The 27,230-nt window shown below is 34.9% G+C and overlaps 1 protein-coding gene across 2 annotated transcripts in view; it reads left to right on the plus strand.

Annotated features, from left to right (window-relative positions):
* The window catches only part of LOC128214325 (dehydrogenase/reductase SDR family member 1-like), a 46,997-nt gene extending 31,608 nt beyond the window's left edge, over nt 1–15,389 (plus strand). The window contains exons 1-2 of one of the 2 annotated variants that reach the window (XR_008257904.1): nt 13,329–13,432; nt 14,431–15,389. Coding sequence is in view for 1 of the 2 variants with exons in the window: in XM_052920736.1 (XP_052776696.1) it covers nt 14,431–14,492 (62 nt within the window). In the remaining variant the exon portion in view is untranslated. Of the gene's footprint in view, nt 1–13,328; nt 13,433–14,430 lie in introns of those variants that run through there. The other variant, XM_052920736.1, reaches the window with a different exon arrangement.
* Nucleotides 15,390–27,230: the final 11,841 nt, after the last annotated feature.

The raw sequence follows: 27,230 nt of genomic DNA on the forward strand, positions 1-27,230 counted from the left end.
CTGGCTCTCAATGTTGGACCTGCACTTTGGTTACTTTCAGACTTGCATGCATTAAAGGCAAGTATTTAAGAATCTTTTCGACCAAAAAAGCAGTGCCCAAAGCTGACATATTCACTATGTAGCTATGTATGGTGAATCTTGGCCAACTTTCTTCAAATCGCCTTCTTTCCATAGCAACAATCACTTTTCATAACATCCTGCCATAGCAACTAAAAACATTCTTGAGCAAAACATATAGTAATAAGGGATATCAATTATGCTTAAGGTCAAAAGTAATGGCACAAACAACTTACACACATACGTACAATAACCACAAACGGGCAAAGAATGCATCAAAGAAGCTTTTACAATAAATGATTGGTTGGATAATCGGCTTGGAACGGTGAGTAAAACACGAGTTCACTGGAATTAGTATGTCATTACTAGTGTGGTGCTCATGCACAGTGGTTAGTAGGAATAAGAATGTATTACAACTTACATTATTAATTTTAGTGTCTGTGTTTTTCAAGTATGACAAAACATCACTCTGTATTTGGAAAGATGTATCCCGTGTAAACACATCGCTTTCCACTGAGCATGTTAATGAACCAAGATGGCTCTATTGCAACTGAATCTCTTGTATCTAACTCTGTCGTCTGGATTTGACTGGTAATTGCAGACGCTTCTATTCATGCCATTTATTTTTATATACACAACTAAAGTCGTGTTGGCGTCACGTCACGCCTGTGTCAAAGTATGATGCAGCCAATTGGCACAATCAGACATTAATATACCCGAACAGACACTACTGTGATGTGGCCACTAAACAAAATTCTGAACATTGAGTTAGTGCTATCATTAGCAAGTTATTTGGTTGACCGGGCTGTTCCATGTACTATATAGAAAAGTAGACGTGATGTTTCCCTAAATAAAATCATGACAAGGATAAAGCTCATATTCAGGTAAAAGTAAATGAACAACTGGACTGTTTCAATTAAATTATCAACATTTTCCACAATGCTCACATTTCCCTTATCATCTTCATCCTGAAATATCACGTACCCATGAGCATCCAGCGCATGTGCTCGCATCGGTTTCCCTGCTTACCTCTGAGAAGGTAAACTTAAATATCGGCTGGTGAGGATATGTGCTGGTGGTTATACTTTTTGTGTTCCCCGTTTGTCCCTTACCGTGTGCCTCTAATTAGGGATAATACTTGATTATTTTACTTGTGTTAAATTACAGTCCACCGATTACGTTTTTTTCTGTATTCTGATAGCTATGACAATTAAACGAATTCATTGTATCACTAGTTTTGACCGATTTTTATTTTATTTTTATATAGTGGAGTCGTCTCTAGTTTTATTATATGCCTGTCGATTTCCTTTTCTATATCCACAATGAAATTACAGAATGCCGTATTGAAAAATCCGTATCACCATACTGCCGTTTTCTGATTCCGTATCATGCTAGTACCTAGTGTAGTCTATGAACTGCTTTTGCGTTGCTCAAAATAGCGTGACTAAAAAAGCTAGTAAAACATGTCAAATTTTAGTTACATAAAATAACATTTATAAACCTATCAAAATTTAGATACTTAAAATAAACAACGTCATCTAGTACTTTGTAAGTATTCAGGAACGTGGTATTCAAAGGAATATGAAGATGAGCACGAAGCAGAGAACACTTCCGATCTATCTATACAATTAGTACTTTGCCATTCTATGATCTTAAATTGAAACATTATCATAAAAATGAGCAGTACGCCAATACAAAAAGAAGGCGAATTCGCTTCATCGACAGTAATAGCGATTGACTCACGAACTTCCCTCAGTTCTGCATTTAATGATCGTCAAAACTCCTTCGAAAATTCACTTTTGTTAGAATGGCCGCGTAACTGTCTTCATGAAATGACAATTTGTATATACTCGTAAAATAACAGGTTATGTTTGTGTGTGTTTTTTGTGCTGTGACATTCAATAATTGTTTTCGTATCAGCAATTTGTTTATTTTGCTGATATATAAAACATTTTCTTCTTATTTTGCTCAATAAAGTGATTTCTGTAACTTCTGACTTATTTTGCTGGAGTAACTTCCATTCACTTCAATACACAAAAGTACGTAACATATTCATACGCGTTAGTCATTCCATATTGTAACATTTGTGAGAAACCGGTAAATTTTAATCAAATTAAAACCGAAAAATATGAAATAAATAGTAAGGCAAATAATAAATGGAATATTCCGATAGTTATATTACGTTCGGTGAATGAACACGTAGCCGTCTCGACCTGCTGTCTTGACGGGTACGTTTTTACACATTGAACTCGACGTGATACGGGTCACGAGAAAAGCGTCCTATCATAACATTACCTATATATTATCTTTAATATTTCTGAATATAATAGTTATCTATTTAATAATAGGCTGTCTTTTATTATCTAATTAAAGTCTTTGATGAGCATGTAGAATAAGGCTAATCTTATCGCGCACTTACATTGATTTCCATTATAAACAGTGTGCCTTAACAAAATCAAGCAGCAGTTTTAATAATAAACATTTTTTTGTTCACTTGCATTTTTTTTGAAAATTGACATTAATAGCATGCATAGATATTATAAATAAATATTATGTAAGACTCCGATTTATTAGATTGTTTAAATGTATATAGTATTTAGAGACACTATGTGCTTACCGAGTTGCGAAGTGTGAACAAAAGCTGAGTTGCGCTTTGTCGTAAAATCGTCAGAGTGCATGAGTTACATCCATTAGCTAAAGTAAAACGAAGATTGAAACAAAGGAACTGTCAACAAACAACTGGGAAACAAAGAAGGGTGGCTCCAAACGTAATTGTTGGTATTTCAAAAATGTCAATGTTACAGCAAAACGTGATAAACATTTTGTTTATGTTTTTGCAAATTCGTTTTTCTGACTTAGTTTTACCGTTTAATTTCCTCCTCGTCAAGTCATTTCTGTCCTGTTTCGATTCTTTTCATTTACAGTAGTTCATCTATAGTTGGTTATATTACGCAGGTCACAGTCTTTAGGATCTGTTTGAAAACTATTTTGAAATAAAAGTTGTCAAATAATACTTCGTCACTCCGGTGAAAATAAGGAATTTAAATCAACTTAAACGTGACATTGTTTGTAAGTTCAAGGACCTAGCGACACATAAACCCTAATTTCCAAAATAAACTTTTATTTGAGGTCGCAAGGACGAAAAAAGATCGTATCAAATCCGGCGATTTTTGTTGGTTTTAACTCATTGGTAGCAGGCTCATGTAATTTGAACCCGCCAAAATGGGGTGTTTCAAATGCTGTTTTGAAGAAACATGATGTGAACACAAACGAATATATATTACTTTCGACACATAAATCATTAATTATAAATACGTGTGTAATCTGATAGATATTAAAGATGTGTGCACATGTTAAGTAGACTTTTGAAACTGATTTTGCATTCATACATGGACATTACATAGAGGATTATTATACTCGTGTCCAATGAAAACTATACTTGCTGAAATAGGCGTTTTTTTCTGTTTCCTTTATGCCTAATTCCAGAGATGTATTGTGATTTTAATTTAGATTTTTAAATACCGCCTAGTTTGCATACCCCTTTTCGATTACACCATAGGGTACCTCCCACACAGTTTTGAGTGCCCTACGTACGCCGAATTGTGGAGAAATAAATCTCCAAGATTTCACTTTCAGGTTAAACATTTTATAATCATTTTTTCAATAAACTTTAACTAATGCAATTATGTTTCTAAAATTAGAAGTTAATCAACATAACAAAAAAAAAGAACAGCGGATGAATTATAATGACCAAAAACTACTGGTTGTCATTTATTGAATAAACTACATGTATTTGAAAGGTCAGAAGTGTAAATAAAACAAATCAGATTCAGTATTCGGGGTCTATAACTGTAAAAACTATCTTTATTGGAGATGTTTAATGTTAAAAACATGCTATCATTTCATTTAGTTAAGTTCTGCCAGAAACAAAACCTTTCATTGAATAGAAGTTATGGAATGAAACAATAAACATGTTTCAGGTCCTCAACTTTTTTTGTTCACACCATTTCACCCCGTCTCGCATATCATGATGATCAAATCACGTGTCGTCGTTCAAAAAGTTATTTTTTTCTCTCGTATGAAATGAAAAAAAATAAAAGCTTTATATAATAGACCTTTAATTGCGTTTTAAGTGCAAAAAGGTTGATAAAATGAAATCCAGCTGTTTATGTTCATTGTCTGCTGGTAATGGGAGATCACTGCGTAGTATATAAGGGTCATGGTTGCACATTCCCATGGTTCATGATTCCTATTGTTACATTTTTAGTCCTATTTTGTCAATTTGACTATTTCTATGGTTAGTCCTATAAAACCTATTTAGAAAACATAACACTCAACAGAGTGTCATATGACCTTATAAGGACCGGCCTGTCAGCCACCGAAAGTGTATATGGACCTCGGCTAATGCCTCGCGGGCTGACCGACCGGTCCTTATAAGCCATATGGCTCGAAGTGGTGTGTAAATATGTTTTACATTTTACCGAACAATTTATTTTACCATTCAATAATTTTAAATGCGATTATCTTTTTGAATAAAGCTAATAAGGTTTACTTGCAACAGATTTTCGCCGTTGTGAAAATAGCAAGCCGCACTTACCAGTTGTATTGTATGACGTCAGCGCGGTCCACATTACATTTTAAGGCAGGGTCCGGACCGGCTAAACCTTTGATATGAACAGCTGACGTCATAAACCCGGATTTTTTTTATCAAAATACAGTGTTATACGGACTGACCGACATGTAAATATAAAGAAGGGACACGTTTATGAAAGGTATAATATTATAATTTAAGATATCAGTAACATAGAAGAGTACGTACTATATTTCTTTCATTTATTTTCGCCAATTACGTATAGCATATACTCATGGAATTTACTTATTTTATTCAGTATCTAAGGTATAATTCTAGAGATCTTGTTATTCGTTGTGTACAACAGCATCAAATTAACGTTTGTAGCAATACTGTGTAGAACTCTGGAAGCAGTCGTAACAGCGCCTTGGCCATATCTGGTACCTGCTGTACCGCTGTATCATCCATCCACACACACAAAACACACAGTGTAAATCTATGTGTGCATCAGAAAAATGTTCTCATTTAAAAGTAGTTACGAATACCTGAAAACTAGGTTGAACCAAATCATTGAAAAACACCTATTTTACATGTTTTCTCATTTGTTAAGATGACACCAGAAGAAGGAAACTAATTAAGGGTTTAGGATGATAACGCAACAATGGAATAAGGTTTGTGTCTGCTTCGGGACAACTGCGGTGTACTTGTTTTGGACAAAATCGGAATGTTATGAATATCGTTATTTTTCTTCCTGTTGTCTCGGCTGCATATGTTAGGCTTTATCTTGCACGTATACCCCATAGTGTATTTCTGAATGTTTTAAAATTTGATAATGTTGTAATAACGAGACAATTAAACACATTGTAGCCAATTTATAACATAATTCATTGAAAAGTGCAGAGACAGGCCAAATAGCAGAAAACCAAACATAACATGTGTTCGACTATCCGTGGTTAGCAATATTTCCTACGCTGGCTTATATGGACTCTTCAACATAAGTGCTGTTGTTTTATTCAAATAAAGTCATTTTAGTTGTATATTAATGGATACACTCAAGCGATGAACTTGCATGTGTAAAATGATTACATTTTTAAAAAGTCTGTCAATCTCTAAGCATATGATCATAGAATTAAACAAAAGTCTTACAACATGTAACAAAACTTTAAAGGAAAGAGAGGGAAAGGAGAAAATCAAAAAGTAACCTAAACATATTAATGTTTCTATGTGTAAATGATTATGTGACGTGACAAACAATTTTAAACAAGTATATAAATAGTTTTTGTATTTTTATCAAATTGTTTATTAAATGCTTTGACAAAGCGTACTGATACTCTTGCTGTCGTTGTTTGTGATTTTATGTAATATATTGCTTTAAATATTGGTCTTTTTTATGTGTAGAATTGTGTAATTTTCATAATTTGTGTGTTTGGTGAAATGCATTTTTTTTGCTGATATTGCCAATAAACTGAATCTTTAACTGAATCTATAATGAGTGAAATTTAATATTACACTTGTGCTCGTGATAAATATGGTTGAATTAAAGTTTACAGTGAAACATTAGAACAACCATCGGGAACTCCTCGGCCATTTTTATCGAAAACAACCTTGGATGTATTTGGACGGTTTACATACTCAGTAATCGGTATGTTTAAGTCCGCTGCAAGCAGATCGAGTAATAATTTAATTTAGCAGTTAGACCTAATGACTTCACTCTTGGTAATCTTAATTGTGTTTGCAATTATACACTTCACTGGCAATTAATTTAAACTTAGACCAATAAATACAAGCTAAAACACTTCATTTGATTAATGATATAATTAAAAGAAATACGAACTTCTTTAACTGATGTACCGGTATACATCCAAGGAGTTTTCGATAAAAAATGGCCGAGGAGTTCTGAGTGTAGAACACAAAATTGCCGCCATATGATTTAAAATTGAATGTCTGTGCATAAACGGGGCTACTGGGGCATCTTAGTTGTAACTGGCCTGTTCCTAGATACGAGTGATGAATGGGCATTTTATTCTTTTACAAACAAAAACCCAAACCAGGCGAGACAACAGGAAATATATTTTGACAGCATTTGTAAAGAAATACACACCAATCTTTCCATCACTATCGCCCATCTGCCTTCAGCAAAACTTAAGAAAATAATATTTATATCGTGCCTTCAGCGAACAATACAGTAAAGAAAACAAAGAAGGAAGATAAAGATTAACTTTATTTTAATGTTTATGTTCCTCGTGATCGCACCCTCTGACAAAACAGATAGTTTTCTTCCACCTCAGATAAGTAGATCCCAAAAATCGACCATGGTAGAAAATCTTATCTTGCCCACGAGCAAAGATAAACAAGTACCCGTATGGATCTCTTTCATTGTAATCACACAAATACACGCATTGTTGAAGACCGTCGTCTGTAACTTCATGGAAACCGTGTCTTGGCAATATTTAGAATGCTAATTAATTATTTCTCGCTTCAAATGGCACCATAAAAACAGTTTTCACGTTCCATTCAAGAAATAATGGTGTACCCTACTCACTACTATTTCAAGAACTATTTGACTATAACATAATCCAAGTCACTGCGCGCATATCCATGACAACCACGAATTATCATATATATACACGCACATTATTTTCACTACGCGCAAAAGAGTTCCAACGAAAAAGTACTATCTCACTTTATTTTGTTTAACTGAGGTTGGAGAAAATGCATCTACCATAGCCGCTCGTGTAACGGTTCATCCCAACCCTCGCGCAGGATGTTCTGCAAAAACTCGATAAACCTCGTTTCCGCAAAACACCCTACCCTAGTGTTGGGATGAAGCTATCTTACACTCTCGGCCATGGAAGATACTTATAATCCATTTCACAATGGTTCGAAAATTTCGATATATGAATTGGAAATGTTCGAAAAAGAATCTTAATACATTTGCATTGTGGGCAGCAAAACAAATATATAATGATGTTATGAATGGCCGAAGAAGATAAGAACAGACTTACATATCTTACAAACCGCTTAATAAAAAAATATACAGTGAACGATTAATGCAATTGTTTGTTAATTTGTTCAAAATGATACAGTGAACGACAAATGCAACCATTTGATTAAAATTATTCAAAAATAGTTACACTGGGACCATTGTTAAGTTATTAACGACATCGTTGTTAACTTTTAATCGTGAAATATTTGATGATGTGATCACATATATACATGTCAATATAAACAAGTACAGCTGAACAATTTGATTCAAACCTTAACAACGATGACCTTAACAACGTAGTTAACTTTAGCTAAGCTCTGAACAATCGGTCCATTGGGAACGAAAAAAATGCCGCTATGCACAAACAACATTGTTTAGAATAAGGAAGTGTTATAGAACGGCATACCTTGATAAAATACTGTACATGAAGTACATGATCAGCTAATGTTTCTCTAGACGTGAGCTGTATCCAGTCCTTTGAAGGCTATAAACAAGGGTCATTCAAGGCATACTCAGAAACTGTACATTGATCATTTAATAGCATTTCACCACAACGTTTGGTAGCTGCATATATGTTTAATCACTAGACCATTTACATTAAAAAAAATAAACCATGTGCTCCGTATTACCATTTAATTATTAAAACCCCCATCAAAACACCAAGAAGTCAATGCATGTTGTCTTAAAACAAAACGCAGTTTCTTTAAAAGAATACCTTAGTTTATATTCTCACCTAATAGTATTTGAGGACATCAAACGTGTGATAAGAAAGCTACAGTTTTTTAATGGGTCTCGTAATTAAATACACCGACAATATATTTGTTTAATATGAACATTTCAAAACATATGAAGTAAATATGATTATTGTTTTAAGTAATATAAATCAATATAGACAAAACGGACTCTCATTTATTCTAACTCATAAAATTACAAATTAAATCTCTTAAAATTCCTTTACAACATAAATTATATCATAACATATACTTTAATTATTTTAGTATCATGGATGTTCTCTTATTATACTACTCAAATAACAAAACACAATAACTTGAAAGATAAATCAATAATTCATAGTAACGTCAATTAAGTCATTCAAAAATATTAAAAAAATATATATTAATAGTTCCCACATTTACTAAAAATTAAATAATATACCAACATCCGATTTAAACAAAGTTTGATAATAATCATAGTCATTAATTCCAACTATTTGGATAACTTTTAACGCATTTAATACACTAACCAAAACTGTGGCCTCACGCTATGAAATCCTAATGCACAGTCCCCGAATAGTTAAATGCAAAGCTTATCGATCAATGCGCACAGGAAAATATGTGCAATTTAGTGCACCAAAATAAAAACGCACACAATGTAAACCAGGACAAATTTGTACGCTTTAGCACGCTCTCTAATCAAACTGACATAGTATTTCGTATAAAAAAAGTAATTTAAACATGAAAAATATAAAATTAGACATCAAACGTCCTGATATCCTGATATTTATGGCACCTTAACATTTTAAATTAGTTAAATAGTAAATATTCCAAGGAAATAATAATATAAATAAACAATCAGTGGTAAAGCAATATGCGGTTTTCCCTGAGCTCCCAGCACTGAATATCCGAAACTGGTAGATAAAATCCCTATCAAAACACAGAAATACTCTTATTGTGCTCTTCATAGTGCCCAAGGCACTTATCAAAGAGAGCACTTGCGCTTCTCTTAAAAGTCCACATAAATTGCACTAGAAGCACCATTTCTAACAAAAATCGCCACTTCTTTGTGGACGAACCCTACCACCCTTAACCACGTGAAAAGCATATTAACATGAAGCACACGCCCTGGAATCATTTAGGTTTTTTCTGATTTTTAGCCTTGACAAAAAAAATGCATCAAAGGTCAGCCGGGCATGGAATAATTCAAACTCAAAGATAATTGAAATGTATCTTTTGGATCGACAATATTTGGTTTCATGTATTTGATCTTATTATGTAGTAGAAGAGAGAACATAATTATAAAAGAGTAGTGACGCTGGTTATTGTTGCATTATCTGGCATTCCAAACAGAGTCAGGAACAATTTCGAGGCAGTTTTGCAGAAAATCGTACGGTTCCCCTGGCAAGCATCTGTAATGCAGTTTAAGATCACAAATCAATGTTTAACCATTTTTTTAAAAAGTAGTAATTGATGTATCTATTACAAATAAACTGTAAATAAATTTGTTTTAAAACACTTAACAATTAAGTTTTTTGAGTCTGAGTATGAACACCGACTCAAGGCGTTACTAAATACGTACTCAAGCACGTCCCTGAAGTTTCTATTGCATTTATATAACTATCATGCGGTTGTATTAAGAAGTCTATTTTTGTCTGGTGATAGCCTCGGCGTCCTCTGCCTCGTCGTCGTCGAGATAAAATTTTAACCTTGACCATAACTCAGAGCTGTTCAAGATATATGCAAATATAATTCTGTTCACTTGTTACCAGAGACAAAACGAACATTTATATCAAGAAACATAACTCTGATTTAATATCAACTGACTTATGCCCCTTTTCGATTGAACAAATACCAACAACAGACAAGCGTTTGCGTTTACTCCATATGCACAATTGTCATAATGTGATAATTAAAGACATGGTAATTTGTTTGCATGTCATTGACGGCTATGCAACTATCGTTGTCATGATCGACAAGATATTAAACGTGTTTCATCGCAATAGATGCGCAATTTGTTGAGGTTGGATACGTTAATGAATGTTTATATGCCTTTGCATTTATAAGAAAGGCTGCTACCCGGGAAATGTTGGAAAACTATTTGCCTGTCCCTTTTTTGTATGAACGTATGTATGTTCTCTTCAACTGTTTCTGTGTCTCTGTTGTTTTCTGTATCATATATTGTGTAAATGTATCTTCATGCTATAAAATATGAATACTCTAAAAATAAAATGGTTTGTTCGTTACTATTTTGCCCCTTCAGCTACGAAAACCCATCTTAGTCTGTTTCTTTTTTTGGTCGTCAACTGCCAGCAATCGACCTAAGTATATGACATTATCCTGTGGCTCTCTACCATGCGGAACCTATGGCAGTGGTCACCTTATTTACATAACAAATGGATTTAAACACTTCGAATAACATTTCGACCGTAGCCATATTGCTATCAGAATAGACAATTTAGATGTAATAGTTTCTATTGATTCTCTACCAAGGCCTTAAAGCCATACCCCTGGGGTCAACAATGTCTTCGCTGCAGTAAAATGTTAGATAAATGAATTATATAGCTGAAAATAATACCTCAGGTTCCAGAGAAAAGATTTCGATTTAGCGATGATTTACCGACCTCGTTCGATAAGCGCTGTCTGAATTGTTTGATGCATTGAGAAACTAGATTTTTGGCTCTGATGTTTTACAGCTGCACTCTTACAAATATACCCTTTTTACAACTTTTTTTTTGTCTTGGAAAGAGCAAATATTTGCGTTAATATCTGCAAACCAATGACAGAAGATTGCTGACAAAAAATCAGATCGTAGATTTTCATATTTCCGTTCGAAAAATAAAGTTTTATGGCTTTAACCGTTACTAACGGTTTAAGAAAAATGCATAAAACATCCCTTTTTTAACTTAAATATTAAAATCTGCGATCTAATTTTTTGTCAGCAGTTTTATATAACTGGTTTCCATGGGTTTTCGCAAAAAGTGGCTCGTTTCAAGACAAAAAATAAGAAAGTGTCAAAACTTTCAATCAGTGAGAGTGCAGCTTTAAAGGTCTAAAAAAACAAATAATAAAAAAATGTAAGGTTGAACCTTATCCATTCATTTATAATTATATCTTCTTTTGGAATAAACACCCGCTTACTGCCAGCATTGAGCATTGGCTACAAAAATAAGCATTTGAAGCGAAACATCATTACGTAGGCTCGTAGAATATCTCCTCGTTATTGCAATATTTCTAAAAATGCATTAAAATCTGAAATCGAGATGATATCTGAAACACAAAAGCCGAACCAAACAAACAAAACATTGTCAACCAGAAACCCGAAACTGAATTTCAACAAACATGAAATATATCAATTAATTTATTAAACAAAGAAAGAAACTGAATATATTGTTTACATGCATGTAAAGTATGACTTTGCCTGCTTGCAGATACATCCTCGAAATTATTTCAAACGATTTTTGTTTCATGATTTCCTTTTATTTACATTTATACAGTGTTGAGCAGTATTTAAATGCTCATAACCATTTGAATGTACACAACTGATACGCAACTGGTTCACAAGCAATTGGTTTTAGATGGATGCACAATCGACAGACACATCGATTTTCGAATGACATGCAGATTTCGAGGTCAGGAATCCTCCGCCTAAATGTTTGCAATAAAACAGAGACGCTCTAGTGGTACATGCGTTCACCTTTAAGGCTAGATCAAAACCAGGGGAACATTCTCTTCAAAATGGACAACAGTACTTTAAACGGAGTTGAGCACAATGAAAGAATCTATAAGTCTTAGTTTCAATCGTGCGAAGATTAATAAGCATAAAAACTAAGCCATTTGAATTTTATATATTAACATCTTGGAGTAGTAAACACATTTGTTTACAAACATTTTGTAGGTCAGGTAAATTAGCCAAAAGATAAAAATCAGCCCGGTTTGAGGACTCTCAAATTGCTTATGTTGTCAGTCCGATAAGGTGTGTAAAAACGAGATTGCATCTTGTAATACTGAAGATCAGTTTTAGGAATATATAAAACAAACTATTGTTTGAGTTTGTTTTGTTATCGAACTAAGCACGCTGTATACATAGAGACAAGGAAAGAAAATCCTGTCAACATATTGTTTACGTATTCGAACAGTATTCAGAGCACGATTACCCATGAAAATTGACTTTAATTAATTTAACGTCAATTTAATTAAATATTTAAACCCAAAAGTCATTATTGGCAATTCAATAGCGAGATCAATGAATATTACAATAGAAAAAATCACAGTCTAACAAACAGACCCTCAAGAAGAGTCGCAAAGCTACAAAACAACAGACACTATTTCCTGGATACTTAAACATTATTTCCACAAAATGTTTATAAGGTAATGTTTATAAATCAAGATCCTTTTGATTAACATCTCTTTGCCAGTAGTTCAAATTTTACTGTCGGATATCTGATCATTAATTTGATGAATTTAAATCCATTCTACTGAAATAACAGGACAATGCGATAAAAGAAAAAAACCTTAAAACAAGATGTTGTTGGTCTCTTTGCATTGCATACAGAACACATTCGAAACATTCCGAGCTCAAAGCTGAGAGCATAAAGAGAAGTAGACTGTATGTTTTACAAACAGGCAATGACATCTACAATTAATCCATATTCAAAAATACTTCCAAAGCTTTAAAACTCATCATAAACATTTTTGAAGAAGAGCGTGACCCGATCAAAACAAGAGTGCACTGATTGTTGGTCAACATTGACAAGGTGACAAAACTATATCGATATACTTTTCAGTAAGTAGGTCTTACCATGGTTTTAAACAACTTATTAACAGATATAGATGGACTTTTGAAATAAACGACGAATCGCGGAAGATATTTTGTTTCAAATATTTAAAACGCCCAATGAACGTTGAACACATGTACCAAAGGTGAGTCACGTGATAAACCCTAGCTTATAAAAAAAACATGCTGTGCTCAAAAAGTTCTAAATAAGCTTACACACACACCAAAAGATCAAAACGTCAAACATGAAGTTAGCCGTGTTGCTTTTATCAGTTTTGGGAGTGGTTCAGGCGCAAAGCGATTTGGTGATTTACGATCTGAGTTCACAGGTTTGACTACATTATTTTATTATATTTAGGTATTTAATTATGAGTGTGTTATTCATTTGTCAACAAGTGGCATTTTATAACGACTTTGCCTTAAATCTAATTTATAATTTCGATGGTATTGTTAACAAACAAATGTCATGCCTATTTTTGCTAACCGTCCTAATGTGGAAATTTTGATTTGAAATCAGTATTATAAATAACCGGATTGATATATATGATGTGACTTCTATCTTGATTTTAATTACATGCAGCATTACCTTTTATGAAAGCGCTGACGGTGTTGACGGCTATAGGCACAACAAGCGTGATTTTACTTTTTTTTACAATTTTGTTCACAGGCAATAAAAATCGAATGCAAAAGATATTTTGAGTGGTCCGAAACTGTAGCCGAAATGTGCCTATATATAACAAAAAAAAGTTATGCAAATTAATGATATCTTAATACAATTGCTAGTTTTCTGTTAAAAAATATCAGCAGCACGGTTTTCTACTTAAAGCAGATAAAGCATAAGAAACTGTGTTAAGCGTTGACAGGCGCGTATGTTTCCAGGCCTTTAGAATTAAACAAAAAATAATAATAAACCACAATCTACTGAAGGCAAAGAAATATGTTGTTGTTGAGCCTTATAACAAATAGCATTTCTCGGAGTCAAGATATATACTTATCAGATGGTAGAGTTCATGTATATAGATGTATGATCGTACAAATGTATATCATGTTTTCGGAATGATTTGTATTGGTTTATTCGGTTATCTATGACACATAATTTGAGTTATCTGCCGAAAGGTGCCTTTGAAAAAAATGAACCTTGTGCTTAACTTAAAAATAATTAACCATGGCACATTGTCCGTAACCTTGCAGAGCACATGTCGCCGTAAAAGTTCCAATAGTATTTAAATAGTCGTGCCAAAAACGTTCAATGAATGCAGACTGTCAACTAACAACCTGAATGTTGCTCTTTTATATCTTGAAACTTACGCGGATTTGTTTTATTTAGGCCAACTGTCAAATGGTAGACCGGTCACCAACATACGATTGCAGATGGCCTGCTGGACTTGACATGGCCGACCTTGTCATAGAGGGCGGGAGAATTGTCGCCTACCAGATCCAATGGTTCAACGGAGGTTGGTCGAAATGGTATGTCCCCGGTTTGAACGATATCGACACGAAATTCAACATAAACGCAAAGAAGTGTAGTATGTCCTACTTGGCGAATAGTATGAGGCATATGTGGTCCTACTTCTACGACCATACCCACAAGTACCTCGTCTGCAGACCCAACTAAGCTGTCGAGAAAGCTTCGATTTGAAAAACAAAAACCTACTTGCAAAGGAGCAACGCCTAATTTCTGGAACAATCTTATTAATTCATTACATTTGTTTTCCGCATAAAAAGGGACAAAACGTTTATTATCTGTATATCTAAATATTGTCAATAATACATGAGTTCAATCTATTTGAACCACCACAAGCATGAATGGGTCGTATAGAATATATAACGTAAGCTGTGCTTCACATGGCGAGATGTGTATTAAATGCAATGGGTTCGCTTCAGGTAGTCTACATTTCTTAATTGCAAAATAATACATTTTAAAATTTATAAGATGCGTAAATCCCATTCCTGCTGGTTTGCGGTTCATTTCATATTTTTGGTAGTTTAAAAAAATTATCTACCATTGTTACGATGTTTTCAAATGAATACTTAACATCTTATGACAGACACTATGTTTACCATTTTTTGAGTTAACCTCCTTATTTCTGCACACATATTAAGTGTTAACTTACATGTAATCAATACTTAAACTTCAGCAGTAAATGTTTTAACACCGATATACATACTTGTATATAATGTTTAAATACTAGAAAAGCTCATAATAATTGCATTATTGTCTAACCATTGAAATGTTAAAATAAAACATTATCTTTATAATAATATTGGTAAAATATGTATTATCAAACTCTGCTCTTTGCAAAATAACCTCATTGAAATTGAAATAAAGTAACATACAAATGCTGTTTTGGTGTTGCTTTTTTCCAGTACACCTGCTGCCCTGTCGCAATATCAATGCCATTTTGGTGTTGCCTGTTTTCCAGTACACCTGCTGCCCTGTCGCAATATCAATGCTATTTTGGTGTTGCCTTTTTCCAGTACACCTGCTGCCCTGTCGCAAAATCAATGCTATTTTGGTGTTGCCTTTTTTCCAGTACACCTGCTGCCCTGTCGCAATATCAATGCTGTTTTGGTGTTGCTTTTTTTCCAGTACACCTGCTGCCCTGTCGCAATATCAAAGCAGTGTATGAATATATAACATAATATTCTACCACTAGATATATCCATTTGCGTAAATGTGATATAAGAGAGTTTGCGTAACACAACATGTACATGGTCGTGTACGTGTAACGACAAAATAAAGTGTACCTCGTATAAATACGTGGGTGATGTAGCGTTCAAATTTGTAAGGCAAATTGAAATGGTTGCTTCCATTTAATAATGCTATTATCAATTATGTCACTGGGAAGTGAGTTTAAGTCGCTTTTGTTATTTATTTAAAAACATAGTATACAGATAACACAAGATTGATTGGATAGTCTGGGCACTTTTTGAACTCAAAGGCATATAAATGATGTCAAAAGAAGCTACCGTTTGTGAAAACAAATTTAAACAATTATTCACTAATCAAAATTGCTTATGACACCAGCATAAAAGAACAAAACACTACTAGGCATAAGGCTTGTAATTGACAACAATGTTCACAATGTCAGATAATAGATTGAATCTGTGACCTCATGTTCGCTCGGCAACATCAGTAGCGTCTGGCCTCTTCTGGGTAGAATTCAAAGGTCGAATCGGAATGATTGTACCATCGCTAAACGATCTTTCAGAATACGAGAAGAAGTTTCTGAGACGAAACTAGCTGCACATTTAAGTAAATATATATTGAATCTTAATTCATCTCCATCTTTAAAAAAATGATCATTTTGTCGTTATTCACTCTACTGATATATATCTGAAGACCTAAGTATAAAAAAAATATAAAAACAACAACAACAACATAAAATTAATCGCTTGGCAGGTGAGAAACAATATTCCCGCCAAAACCCAAACCGGTTCCCTGTACAACAATTAAAAATACAAACAATTTAGGTATGCAAGTAATTTTATATCTGCTATGGCTAAATTCTGATGTGGGGTTGCATCGAGTAGGCTATTAACCGATGTGAATTATTGCATATTTATTGGATTCGGACAAAAAGTACCGATGTGTCATACAAATGAGTCAAAGAAAGAGTATGTTCTGGAAGTGGTTTCGAATTATGAAAACGAGCAAAATTTTAATCATGGCTTACTTTTACAGCCCGTTTGGCAAGATATTCTCTGGAAACATACTAGCTTATTTTTCTGTTTTCCCCAATCAAGTAACTAGAAGCATTTTTTAAGCTTTAAGACAGTTTAGCCTATATTCCTTTAATATAATTATGAAAATATGCTTGTTATTATTTAAAGGTACAATTAATAAAGAGAGTTCAATTTTGTCACTGTTTTGTCCAGAATTGTTAATGTTACACATTATATCATTATATTGTATATGATTACTCATCTCAGCTTCACAATCAGACGATGGTCTTTGTTATAATAATTGGTGTTTCCATAACAGTTTTTCATATTCCTGTATATTTTTAAGCAGTTTTGTTCAGACAGAATACAGCCATAGTCAAAATGACCCCTTTTCCAAATACGAATAAAGGGTCAAATTCGTGATAGTAACATTAATCAAATCATCATCAGCACAATGATCGGCGCTACGATTCATTTCATAAAACAGTGATGTCAATAAAGTTATCCTTCTGACTGATAGATTTCAACGGTCAGATGAATTAAAATAATACAGATGTTATGTTCATCAATTATAAAGCACCATTTTGAACTAAGAATAATTTATTTGTTTTAAAAAACTTTTGGTATACTATGCTGATGTCATATAAGGTAGAATGTAGAAGTAGGACTGCGTACCTCGTTAGTCCAACATTTACCTCCCTTTGCGTAATTATTTTGAAACGCTTAGATACTTAACTTTTGCGATAAGCATAAGCCCGTTTTAAATGACATTTCAAGATGTTCAAAATTGTTGAAATTTTATTCAGACCAACCAATGATTGACACATTGTTTAACTTTCACAATGTCTAATTTCTGGAAATAAAAATGTAAATATCTTGTTTTCTTTCCTTTACTACATGAGTCGCGGTTTTCCAACACTAATTAAAACGATCACGATATGGGCATTTGGTAAGGGCCTCGGTCGTTATCTCTGATGGTTATTTATATAAAAGAACAGTTAAGGTCACCGTCTTTTTGGTGAGAACGTAATAACATTAAATCGCGGACAATCTGTTTAGTCTTAGCAACCAATGTACTCATTAGTAACCACTCACTTATTGACCAATGACTTTATTGGCAACTATTGAGTTACTTAGTTACTTATTATATCTTTATCAACCGATGATTGCCATAGCAACAACTGACTCCCTTAGCATCAAAATCGGTTCTCAGCCACTACTATCATCCATAGCAACCAATGATTTATTTCGTAGCAACTAATGACCTGCATAAACATACTCAGCGACCACTTTCTTCTTTAGCAACCAATACATTCTTAAGCAACTAATGACTTTCATAGCAATCTCGTATTTCCCTAGCAGCAACTACCACCTAAACCTGAGCAACCGTAACTTTCCCAGCATCCTATGACTTCCTTCGTTACAAATGACAGCCTTTGTAACTACATTCATTTATACTTAAATTATACTTATATCCAAAGAATTCTTTTGCAACCATGACTTCCTTACCAACTCCAATATCAACCAATGACTAAGTTTGGAAACTGTCAATGTCAACCTTTCGAGGATTTTAGTTTCAACACAATATATTTTTTTATTCAACAAACCATTGACCGTCAATTTAAACAAGGCATTGCCGCATTCATCACTCTCAGTGATATATGAGATCTGTGAAACTAATGCTCTAGCAATAACATACATAATTTACAATGTTCATTGTTTGGACATATGCTACATGTACTTTGGATATCAGAAGTCAGTCTTGTAAAAAAATATAAAATAAGTCTGTATTTATGTCGTTTAGAAATTCAAAAGACTTATAAAGAGGGTATCCGCCCCTCCCCCTTTTTATGAGGCTATTATCATTTTTCATGCACCATGCACGCGTTTTCGACGCTTTTGACATTTACTGTTCTCCTTGTAAAACTAGCCCATTTAACAGTATTCGATTCTGGTGTTAGCCATTTTTTAAATGCTTATCACACAGTTGTCAACTTACGCCTACAAGAAGCCCTAGTCCATCAGTGCTTTCAGTACTTTGATTTTTGGTGAAATATATCACGACACAAAAGCTCTGTTGAAATAAGAACAATATTTAGTATTGCCCGATGTATTCAAACTGTCACAGGTGCAAGCGTAATGACAAATTTGAGACGACTTTTAGAATAGTTTTTGCCTTATGTGACGAAGTTGGTACAAATTTGATCGCATTGACAATAATTTTTTGGAATGTAGTTACCCTTTGTTTTACAGAATTGGCAAAGTTTTATCCCTGAAAACTTAGAAAGGTAAATATAATCTTTTGTTTTAAAAATATTAGTATAAACTGATGTTAAATATCAAATAATACTACGGATAGAACAAGTTGTTTTATTTGTCAGTGGTGGTTCAATGTTGTAAATAATAAAATATCATTAATATTCCATGTCCCCCCTTTTCCGGTTTTAAATCAGCAGTTTATTTTATTTCATCGGTAAAATTAGTGAGTGCCTTAAATAGCCGAGCACGTATGTCCAATCAGAAGAACAAATACGTGGTCACGTGGTTTCAGTGGGTTTATAATGCAAAGTTTGGCGGTAAAGAAGTTCCTGTGGCGGATCCGTTGTCTAGTGGTAAAACACTTGACTATCAATCCAGGGGTCGCAGGTTCGATTCCCCGTCGTATCACTAAAATAAATACTAATCGTCTTCCGGGAGGGACGTTTAATGGGGGTCCCGTGTGACAGTGACATACACTGCTGCACGTTAAAGAACCAGGGTAGCTCTAACCACGGTTACATTCTGTCTCTGCACAATGCTCCAAAAACCTAAAATAACTAACAATCTTAACGGAGCACTCGCCGAATGGGCAAGGCCCGAGTGCGAGTATAAATAAGCTTACACACCCACCCTTAAGAAGTTCCCGTGGCGGATCCGTGATCTAGTAGTTGCTCACTTGCTAGGCAATTCAGGAGTCGCAGGTTCGATTCCCTGTCGCACCACCACTAAACAAATACTAATCGTCTTCCGGGAGGGACGTTAAATGGGTGGCCGTTGTAAAAGTGCTATACACGGATGCACGTTAAAGAACCAGGGAAGCTCTAACCAGGGTTTTATTCTGTCTTTGCACTCTGCTCCAACATAAAATGACTGACAATCTTATCGGAGCACTCGCCGAATGGACAAGGCTCGAACGCCAGTATGAATAAGCTTACACATCACCTAAAACAGTCACTCTGGTTTCATTGTTACTTGGAGTATTATTAAAACTCATTGGCACTCACCTTGCATATAACTTTAGGAGCAATTGTGACTCTTTATTTGCGGACCATCTAGTCAGTGAAGGAACTACTGCACGGATTGCAAAACATACAGCCAAAGTTGGTTAAAGCACATATTTGCAAAGGCAAAAGCCGCGGGGGGAGCTCATAAGGTATGGAGGTTTAATCGTCGTTTTGGGGGAAAGGCACAAGGAGACATATACTAAGATACTTTTGATTCCTGCTAATATTTTTTAAACTTATATATATGTGTGTGTGTATGTATATATATATAAACAGTTAAACTGCAGGCGTTCGAACAGGCGGTCATTCGAGAACCGGCGGTCCCTCGATGTCGAAGCTTAGTCCCGAACATTTTTCCCCCTTTTTTAAATAAGATATACTGTCGCTGCATCGAAACCTAAATAAGTCGAGGAGTCGAGCATCATGACCGGTCCCAAATACACAAATCATGAACAAAACCGTATGACTCTTTCGAGGTCATAATTTCACACATTTTCCCAAACACGTTTTCCAAAATAAACAAACAATTCCCTATTGTTAAATTTTCAAAAGTTGTTGAAATTGCAATGACAGTTGAAAGAAAAATTGATAAGATGTAAAAAAAACCATCACTGTTTACGCATGGCCGCTTTTAGATGATAAGGGCATTTGAGAAGTTAATGACGAGAAGTTAATTGTGGTGCTGACCGTGATCTTCAGACGCTCTGTAAGCTGTCACGCCATTATTTTATTATTCAACAGTTACGCGAGACAGACAAGATGCGCCAATTAATGAATGAATGAATGAATGTAAATATTTGTATAGCGCATTATAAAACAAGTCTCTAAGCGCTGCACACGCGAATTAACAGGTTAAAAAGTCCACATCATTTCACTGATACGCCAATTTAAATAGGTGAGTTTTTAAAGCCTTTTTGAAAACTGTCAGGGAGTCAATGTGTTTAATTTCTACTGGCAGGCTGTTCCAAAGATTGGCTGCACATTTATCAAATCTCTTTTCACCATATGTTTTAGTTTTTGTACGTGGAACGTTCAGTAGCTTAGCAGAGTCTGATCTCAGAAGTCGTATTGGCTGGTATTCACTAATTAGATTGTTCATGTATACAGGAGCAAGTTCATGTCTGATTTTGAAAGAGTACAGTATGACTTTGTACTGTACTCTGTACGGAACCGGGAGCCAGTGTAGAGAATATAGAACCGGGGTTATGTGGCCACACGAGTCATAATTTAGTGTCAGCGGTGGGAAAATTGCTAAATGACTATTGTTATCAATTCAGGATGGCAAATACTAAAAAAGACACCAAAAAGGTCACGTGCCCTACATGTTAACTGGACGTTGTCTCGAGTGACTTTGTAAGGCATGTGAAAGCATGTTCTGCAAAGTTTTCGAGTTTATATTGCGGGAAAAACTATTTAACGTCCAAACCGTTACGCCTGCACAAACGACGTAGTCATACTTCGGCAACAATCTCATCGGCAGCTATTGAAAAAAAGATTACTCCGTCGACAGTCTCCTCGTCAGGAAATGAAAATGAGACTTTTGATAAGGATCCGGACATAGACTTGGACTTTGATGATGGCATTTGTGAAAGTGATGGTTGTGGAAGTCACTTCGACAATGATGAAACATTACGTATTGGACGGGTTGGGAGAAAGACAACTACACCATCACGGATCCACCCACGGATAATGAAAAGTTGCACACGGAAGGGGAGAGGCCTACTGCAAAAAAGAGAAAATATGAAGGAAGTGATGTTGCTGTGGAGAGAGTAGAAGTTGGAGTACAATCAATGATGTCAAATTGTCAGAACCGTAGTATCTTCTAAGGGGAGGATGTTCTGTACGACAATCTGCGTTCATACAGTCGGAAACACCCTGCGTTGAAATGCATATGGTAGGAAATTCGATGATGGGGTTGCGTTTTTTATTCACATAACATGGAGACATCATGCCTAATTTGTTAATTCTCAATCAGCATAAAGCTACGTGATGCCCCCCAAGTGAGATTTGCGTCAGCAGCCCCACTGGTCAATTGCATTTTAGTGATACATTCATCGAATTTATTCTATTATTAATTATTTTGAATGTGAATAATTTAATTAATAATTATTGTGCTGTTAAAACAGACACTTAGATTTATAAGTTAGTGCGTATTACACTTATTATCGAAGGTGATATTTTGCAAACAATATCACCATAATTGTGTCGTAATGTAACTGACATACCCTGTAATCATGACGAAACGGGACAATTCACGGGCACGACAAATTTGTTGTCCATTCAGAAAGGCTAACAGAGGCAAATTGCAATAATGCAAGAAATAATGAAAATATTTGGCAATTTTAAGTTGGACGTATATTGACTTCGCAATAAATACATGGACAGTGTGCTGAGAGTGAAGATGAGTCTTCATCAATGCCTGCACCGCCTGATGCCTTGGACCAGGCCAGCTGCAGCCAGCCAACTTTGTCATTGAGCGAAGCTAAAGGCTAACCAGTTTCGGAACCATTGGACAAATTGCCAGAGCAAATCATTGATAAGACAATTGAATTCAAAAAACGAATTGTTTAGCAGAGAAATACCCCGAGCCAGAAAATGTCACGAAGTTGAATCCTCCAAAAGTGAATCCTGGAATAAAGAGAGCTATTGAAGACGTGAGGTTTAAAAAGGCCATGCAGGCTTGAATCAATCAAGCACGACTTGAACGATAAACACCAGGCAATATGTTTAAATACCAATCATGTGACTCAGATGCTAGTAGGGGACAATATAACTAACCAGCTATAATCGATAACTGAGTCGAACATAATTGGAATTAAAGTCCGTGCAGGGAAATAGAGACATACACCTTACACAAAAGGCCGTGCCTTCCGGAATCAGGTCCTTTTTAGGACACCGCCCATACCCACCGCGAAACCCTCAGACACAGAGGGGGAGGAGATATCCTCGAGGAGGACCGCACAGGGGACAGTTCAATGTGACTCTCAAACAACATGACAAATATAATTCACTGAACCGCCAAATCAGGCTCATGTACTTCAAACCAAAATGACTTATAGGACTCATTCACCCGCCAAAACATTGTGATGGAGAATTCATCTCGATAGTGTTTTAAGGCCCAAATCTAATGGCTCAAACAGAGTGATATAAGATTTTAAACCCCTTAATGAGTCTGTCAAATACAAACATTTCGAAATGGAATTTTACATGCAGCTATATGACTTATTAAACCTGGTCGTTTCAAGCGTCAATAAACTTAAAAGATTGATATTACATGGTGAACGTATCTAAAGAATTTCGGAAATATATACGATTGATATGGAGAGGTCGGTTTTACATGTTACACATGTTGGGCAAACGGTTAAGCCTGTGCACCTATAAAATTTACCAAACTTCTCAAACCTGTATTTTCATGTATACGTACGAAAGGTTTTCCGTCTGTGGTGTATTTGGATGACTCGTATTTACAAGGCACTACGTAGGCCGAATGTCTAAAAAATGTTTCTGTCACACAAGAGATGCTTGCAGATATAGGTTTCGTTATAAACGATGAGAAATCGGTGCTTAAACCAACACAACAACTTGTCTATTTGGGATTCCTTCTTAATTCAATTACTATGACCTTTTCACTTACATATAAAATATAACGATGGCTATACAAACATTACGCAAGTTTGGGAAAAGGATTTCGTATAGTGTAGAAATTCCTTGGTATATATATAAGTTTTAAACCAAGACAAATCATGTGCATTGAAATATAATAAAGGCAATTTTGATCCCCATATCAGATTAAGTGCTGAATCTGTGAATGATCTAGACGTGTGGCTATAAGCTGTCAAAACAGCGGGGCTCCTCTTTAAGGAGATATTCCAACGATCCCACAAACCAAACAGATGATTCTTCAAAGGGATGCTGAGCAGTCGGTGTAGTAGTACAGGTGGCCAGTGGACTATTGCAGGCGCAATATTGTATATTCGCGATTGTTATCCAGAAATCAAAGCATTGAAAGTGCTTAGTGTCGATAGGAGTACTATAGTGAATGTCAAGACTGTTTTAATGAGGTAAAGCATTGGAGAGGTTGTTATAAGATGCACGTGATATGCACTAACAATCTGCGCTATGCAGATGGACGAGTTCATAACGTTATGGATAGCGTACGAGTCTCAGTGAATGGTGTATAGGTTATTTGTTAGTCAATACACGTTCCAACAACTTCTTCCATACTGTATAATTGCTTTCCTATTATGCATCGTTCACAGCTTACTACTTCCAACATCAATTGACAGATTGTGAGTAAATATCACTTATTGTTTGCAGAATTCACAGACCAATCGTCTTTATAACATCTTTTGTAACGATATTACACACAATCACAATTTTCTAACATTAAAACCACACCTCTTCAACATAACGAACAGCAACAGTTATAACACATAAGTAATGGCGTATTTTCAATTGATATTAACCTTATCTCGCAATCACCTCTTCAATTATTTGCGTCATCAAACACAGTCTCTATTCCCCAAGTCTCTCAGCCCTTTCAGTGCTTTGATATATATTCGCCAGTGATATTCTTTTATCGTATATCATTACTTCAGATTTATACATTGCAGAGCCGGGCTGTTGTGTGATCATTTGGCGTGAGAACACCGCCAAGGAGTCAATCGGCTACAAACAACTAATTTTCAGACTTCCACAAGCTATCATTTTTCCAATATTTACACTGAAAACTATCAATTTCTGCAATGGAGTGTCAAATTCAGTCAAGTTCTCTGCAAAAAGAACATTGTTTGCTTCTTTTGCATTCAATTTTAATAAAATATTGATACTTGAACACAAGCACTCTTTTTTCTGTATTTACATCCGGATCTTGGTCAACGTAGGGGGGGGGGGCAGATAACTGTGGTCTTGAGCCATTTGCACGAATGTCTCATAACGGCCATAGACGTAGCTAGTTAAATACACATTTAATACATATGTTGTGTATTATTTTGTTAGTTTACTTTTATAATTTTTAAAGTTCACATCCACTCCAGTTTTAATCCTATTATCTTAAAGCTTGACGACAACGAGTAAACTTTCTTTGAAATTAAAGATAGTTTTTGAGCGTAAGGCAAGTGGGACAAATGCAAACAACATTATGCTGCCTATTCTTTTTTCCCACAATTCCATTCTCTGTGAAATTAAACATTACTGTAAGCTTGAATATTCCACAACAAGTACATCCGAATTGGTTGTATACGAATCACCGACACAATTTATTTTCATGTCTTGAATTTCACAATTCCTTTTAATGAAAATGAACTCGTAGCAAGTAAAACACCTTTCTTTTCTAAAACAAACAAACACCCAATTGGAGCTCCTCGTCCATTTTCATCGAAAACAATCTCTGATGTCTTTGGACGGTTTACATACTCAGAAAACGGTATGTTTAAGTGTGCAAGTAGATCGCGAAGTAATTTATTTTAAAAGTTCAACCATATTACTTTACTCTTGGGAATCTCAATTCTGTTCCGAATGACAAATACCTTGAATGATTATTGTCGAAAAATATGTAAAGTGAACAAACAGTACTTTGCCGCCTCGTTTGTTGTGTGAGTTTTTTTTAATGTAAACGTAAAGTAAAAAGTCGACATATTAGTCAACACTTGCTATCGATTACTAGCATACTTTCCTAAAACGCGTTCGCGTTTGTTTTGATAATATTCTGTTTGAACAGATCAACGCAGTGTCATTACGTAGTTCATACTGCCGTTCACTTTTGGTCAACCTTTTGAAAGTGAAAATTAAATTCAAGTGCAAACGTTCAAAAGGCGGGCCGCAAAACGATAATCGATAATCGGCCCGTGCTGCAAAGCTGATGATTGCCGAGTCATGCAAATACCCGCGGAAACTCTGTACTAATGTGTGATTTTATATAGAAGCAAAGGTATTAAAAACAAAAAAGATCGTACAAAAGACGAATGATTGAAAATGGGCTGCAAATAAAAAAGTTCCCAACATCATTGTTTTTAATGAGTTCACATGGGTGAACATTATAAGTATCTTCCATGGCCGAGAGTGTAAGTTAGGTTTATTCCGATCCGAGCGTAGGGTGTTTTGCGGAAACGAGGTTTACCGAGTTTCCACAAAACACCATGCACGAGGGTCGGGATGAACCTATCTTATACGAGCGGCTATGGTAGATGCTTTTTCTCCCACCTGAGTTAAACAAAATTAAGTAAAAATATATTTTTTGCTGGAACTCTTTTGTACTTAGTGAAATAATTGCGTATGGATATGCGATAGTTCGTGGTTGTCATGGATATGCGCGCAGTGATTCAGATTATGTTAATAGTCAAATCGGTCTTTAAATAGTTATACGGAGAGTGAAGCATAATTTCTTGAAAGGTGCGTGTAAACTGTTTTATGGTGACATTTGAAGCGAGAAATAGTTAATTAGCGTTTTAAATATTGCCACAAGACAATGTTTCCATGATACTACAGACGACAGTCTTCAACAAGGGAGGTAATTACAATGTGGTGACCATTAAAAAGGAGTTCCATACGGGCATTTTATCTTCGCCCGTGGGCAAGATTTCTAGCATGTTTAAATTATTGGATCTACTTATCTGAGGTGGAAGAAAAAGTCTATCTTCCAAGGTTTGATTGATCTGATGTCCAGGTCTTGGTAAGTAGAAAATAGTACCTAAATATTGAAAACTCATTTATTCAGAGAGGTTTCAGTTTTTAAACCCCACAATATATTTTCTCTTTTTTTCCTTTTAATGATTTAACTTACAATGATGTGCTTTCATTTTTTTAACCACGTTCTATATGTACTCTCTGTCTATACGGCTTTGTCAAGCAGAGAAATATCATGTTTCTTTTGAGGCCAAGGCGCTATTCAGGTCACATATGGGAAATGTTATTAATATTTGGCTTGCATGAAGTTATAAATCGTATGCTTAACCAAGGTAAACGTTTATATATAGTTTATAGTTTACACAAAAACATCGATAATGTCGTTGACGAAAACATATGGTACAAACTGATTAAACTTGGAATTATTAGATAACATGTTGAAAGTTGTTATGCAATGCGCATTTCAGGTTGTTGTTTTTTTAATGGAAAATGACCGCAATTATATTCAGCTGTTTGCAAATGTGTTTGCATCATATACATTTTTTTTTTTAACTTTTATATAGTATTATGGTTT

Source organism: Mya arenaria, chromosome 13, assembly GCF_026914265.1.
Source record: "Mya arenaria isolate MELC-2E11 chromosome 13, ASM2691426v1".
Taxonomy (NCBI): Eukaryota; Metazoa; Mollusca; class Bivalvia; order Myida; family Myidae; genus Mya; species Mya arenaria.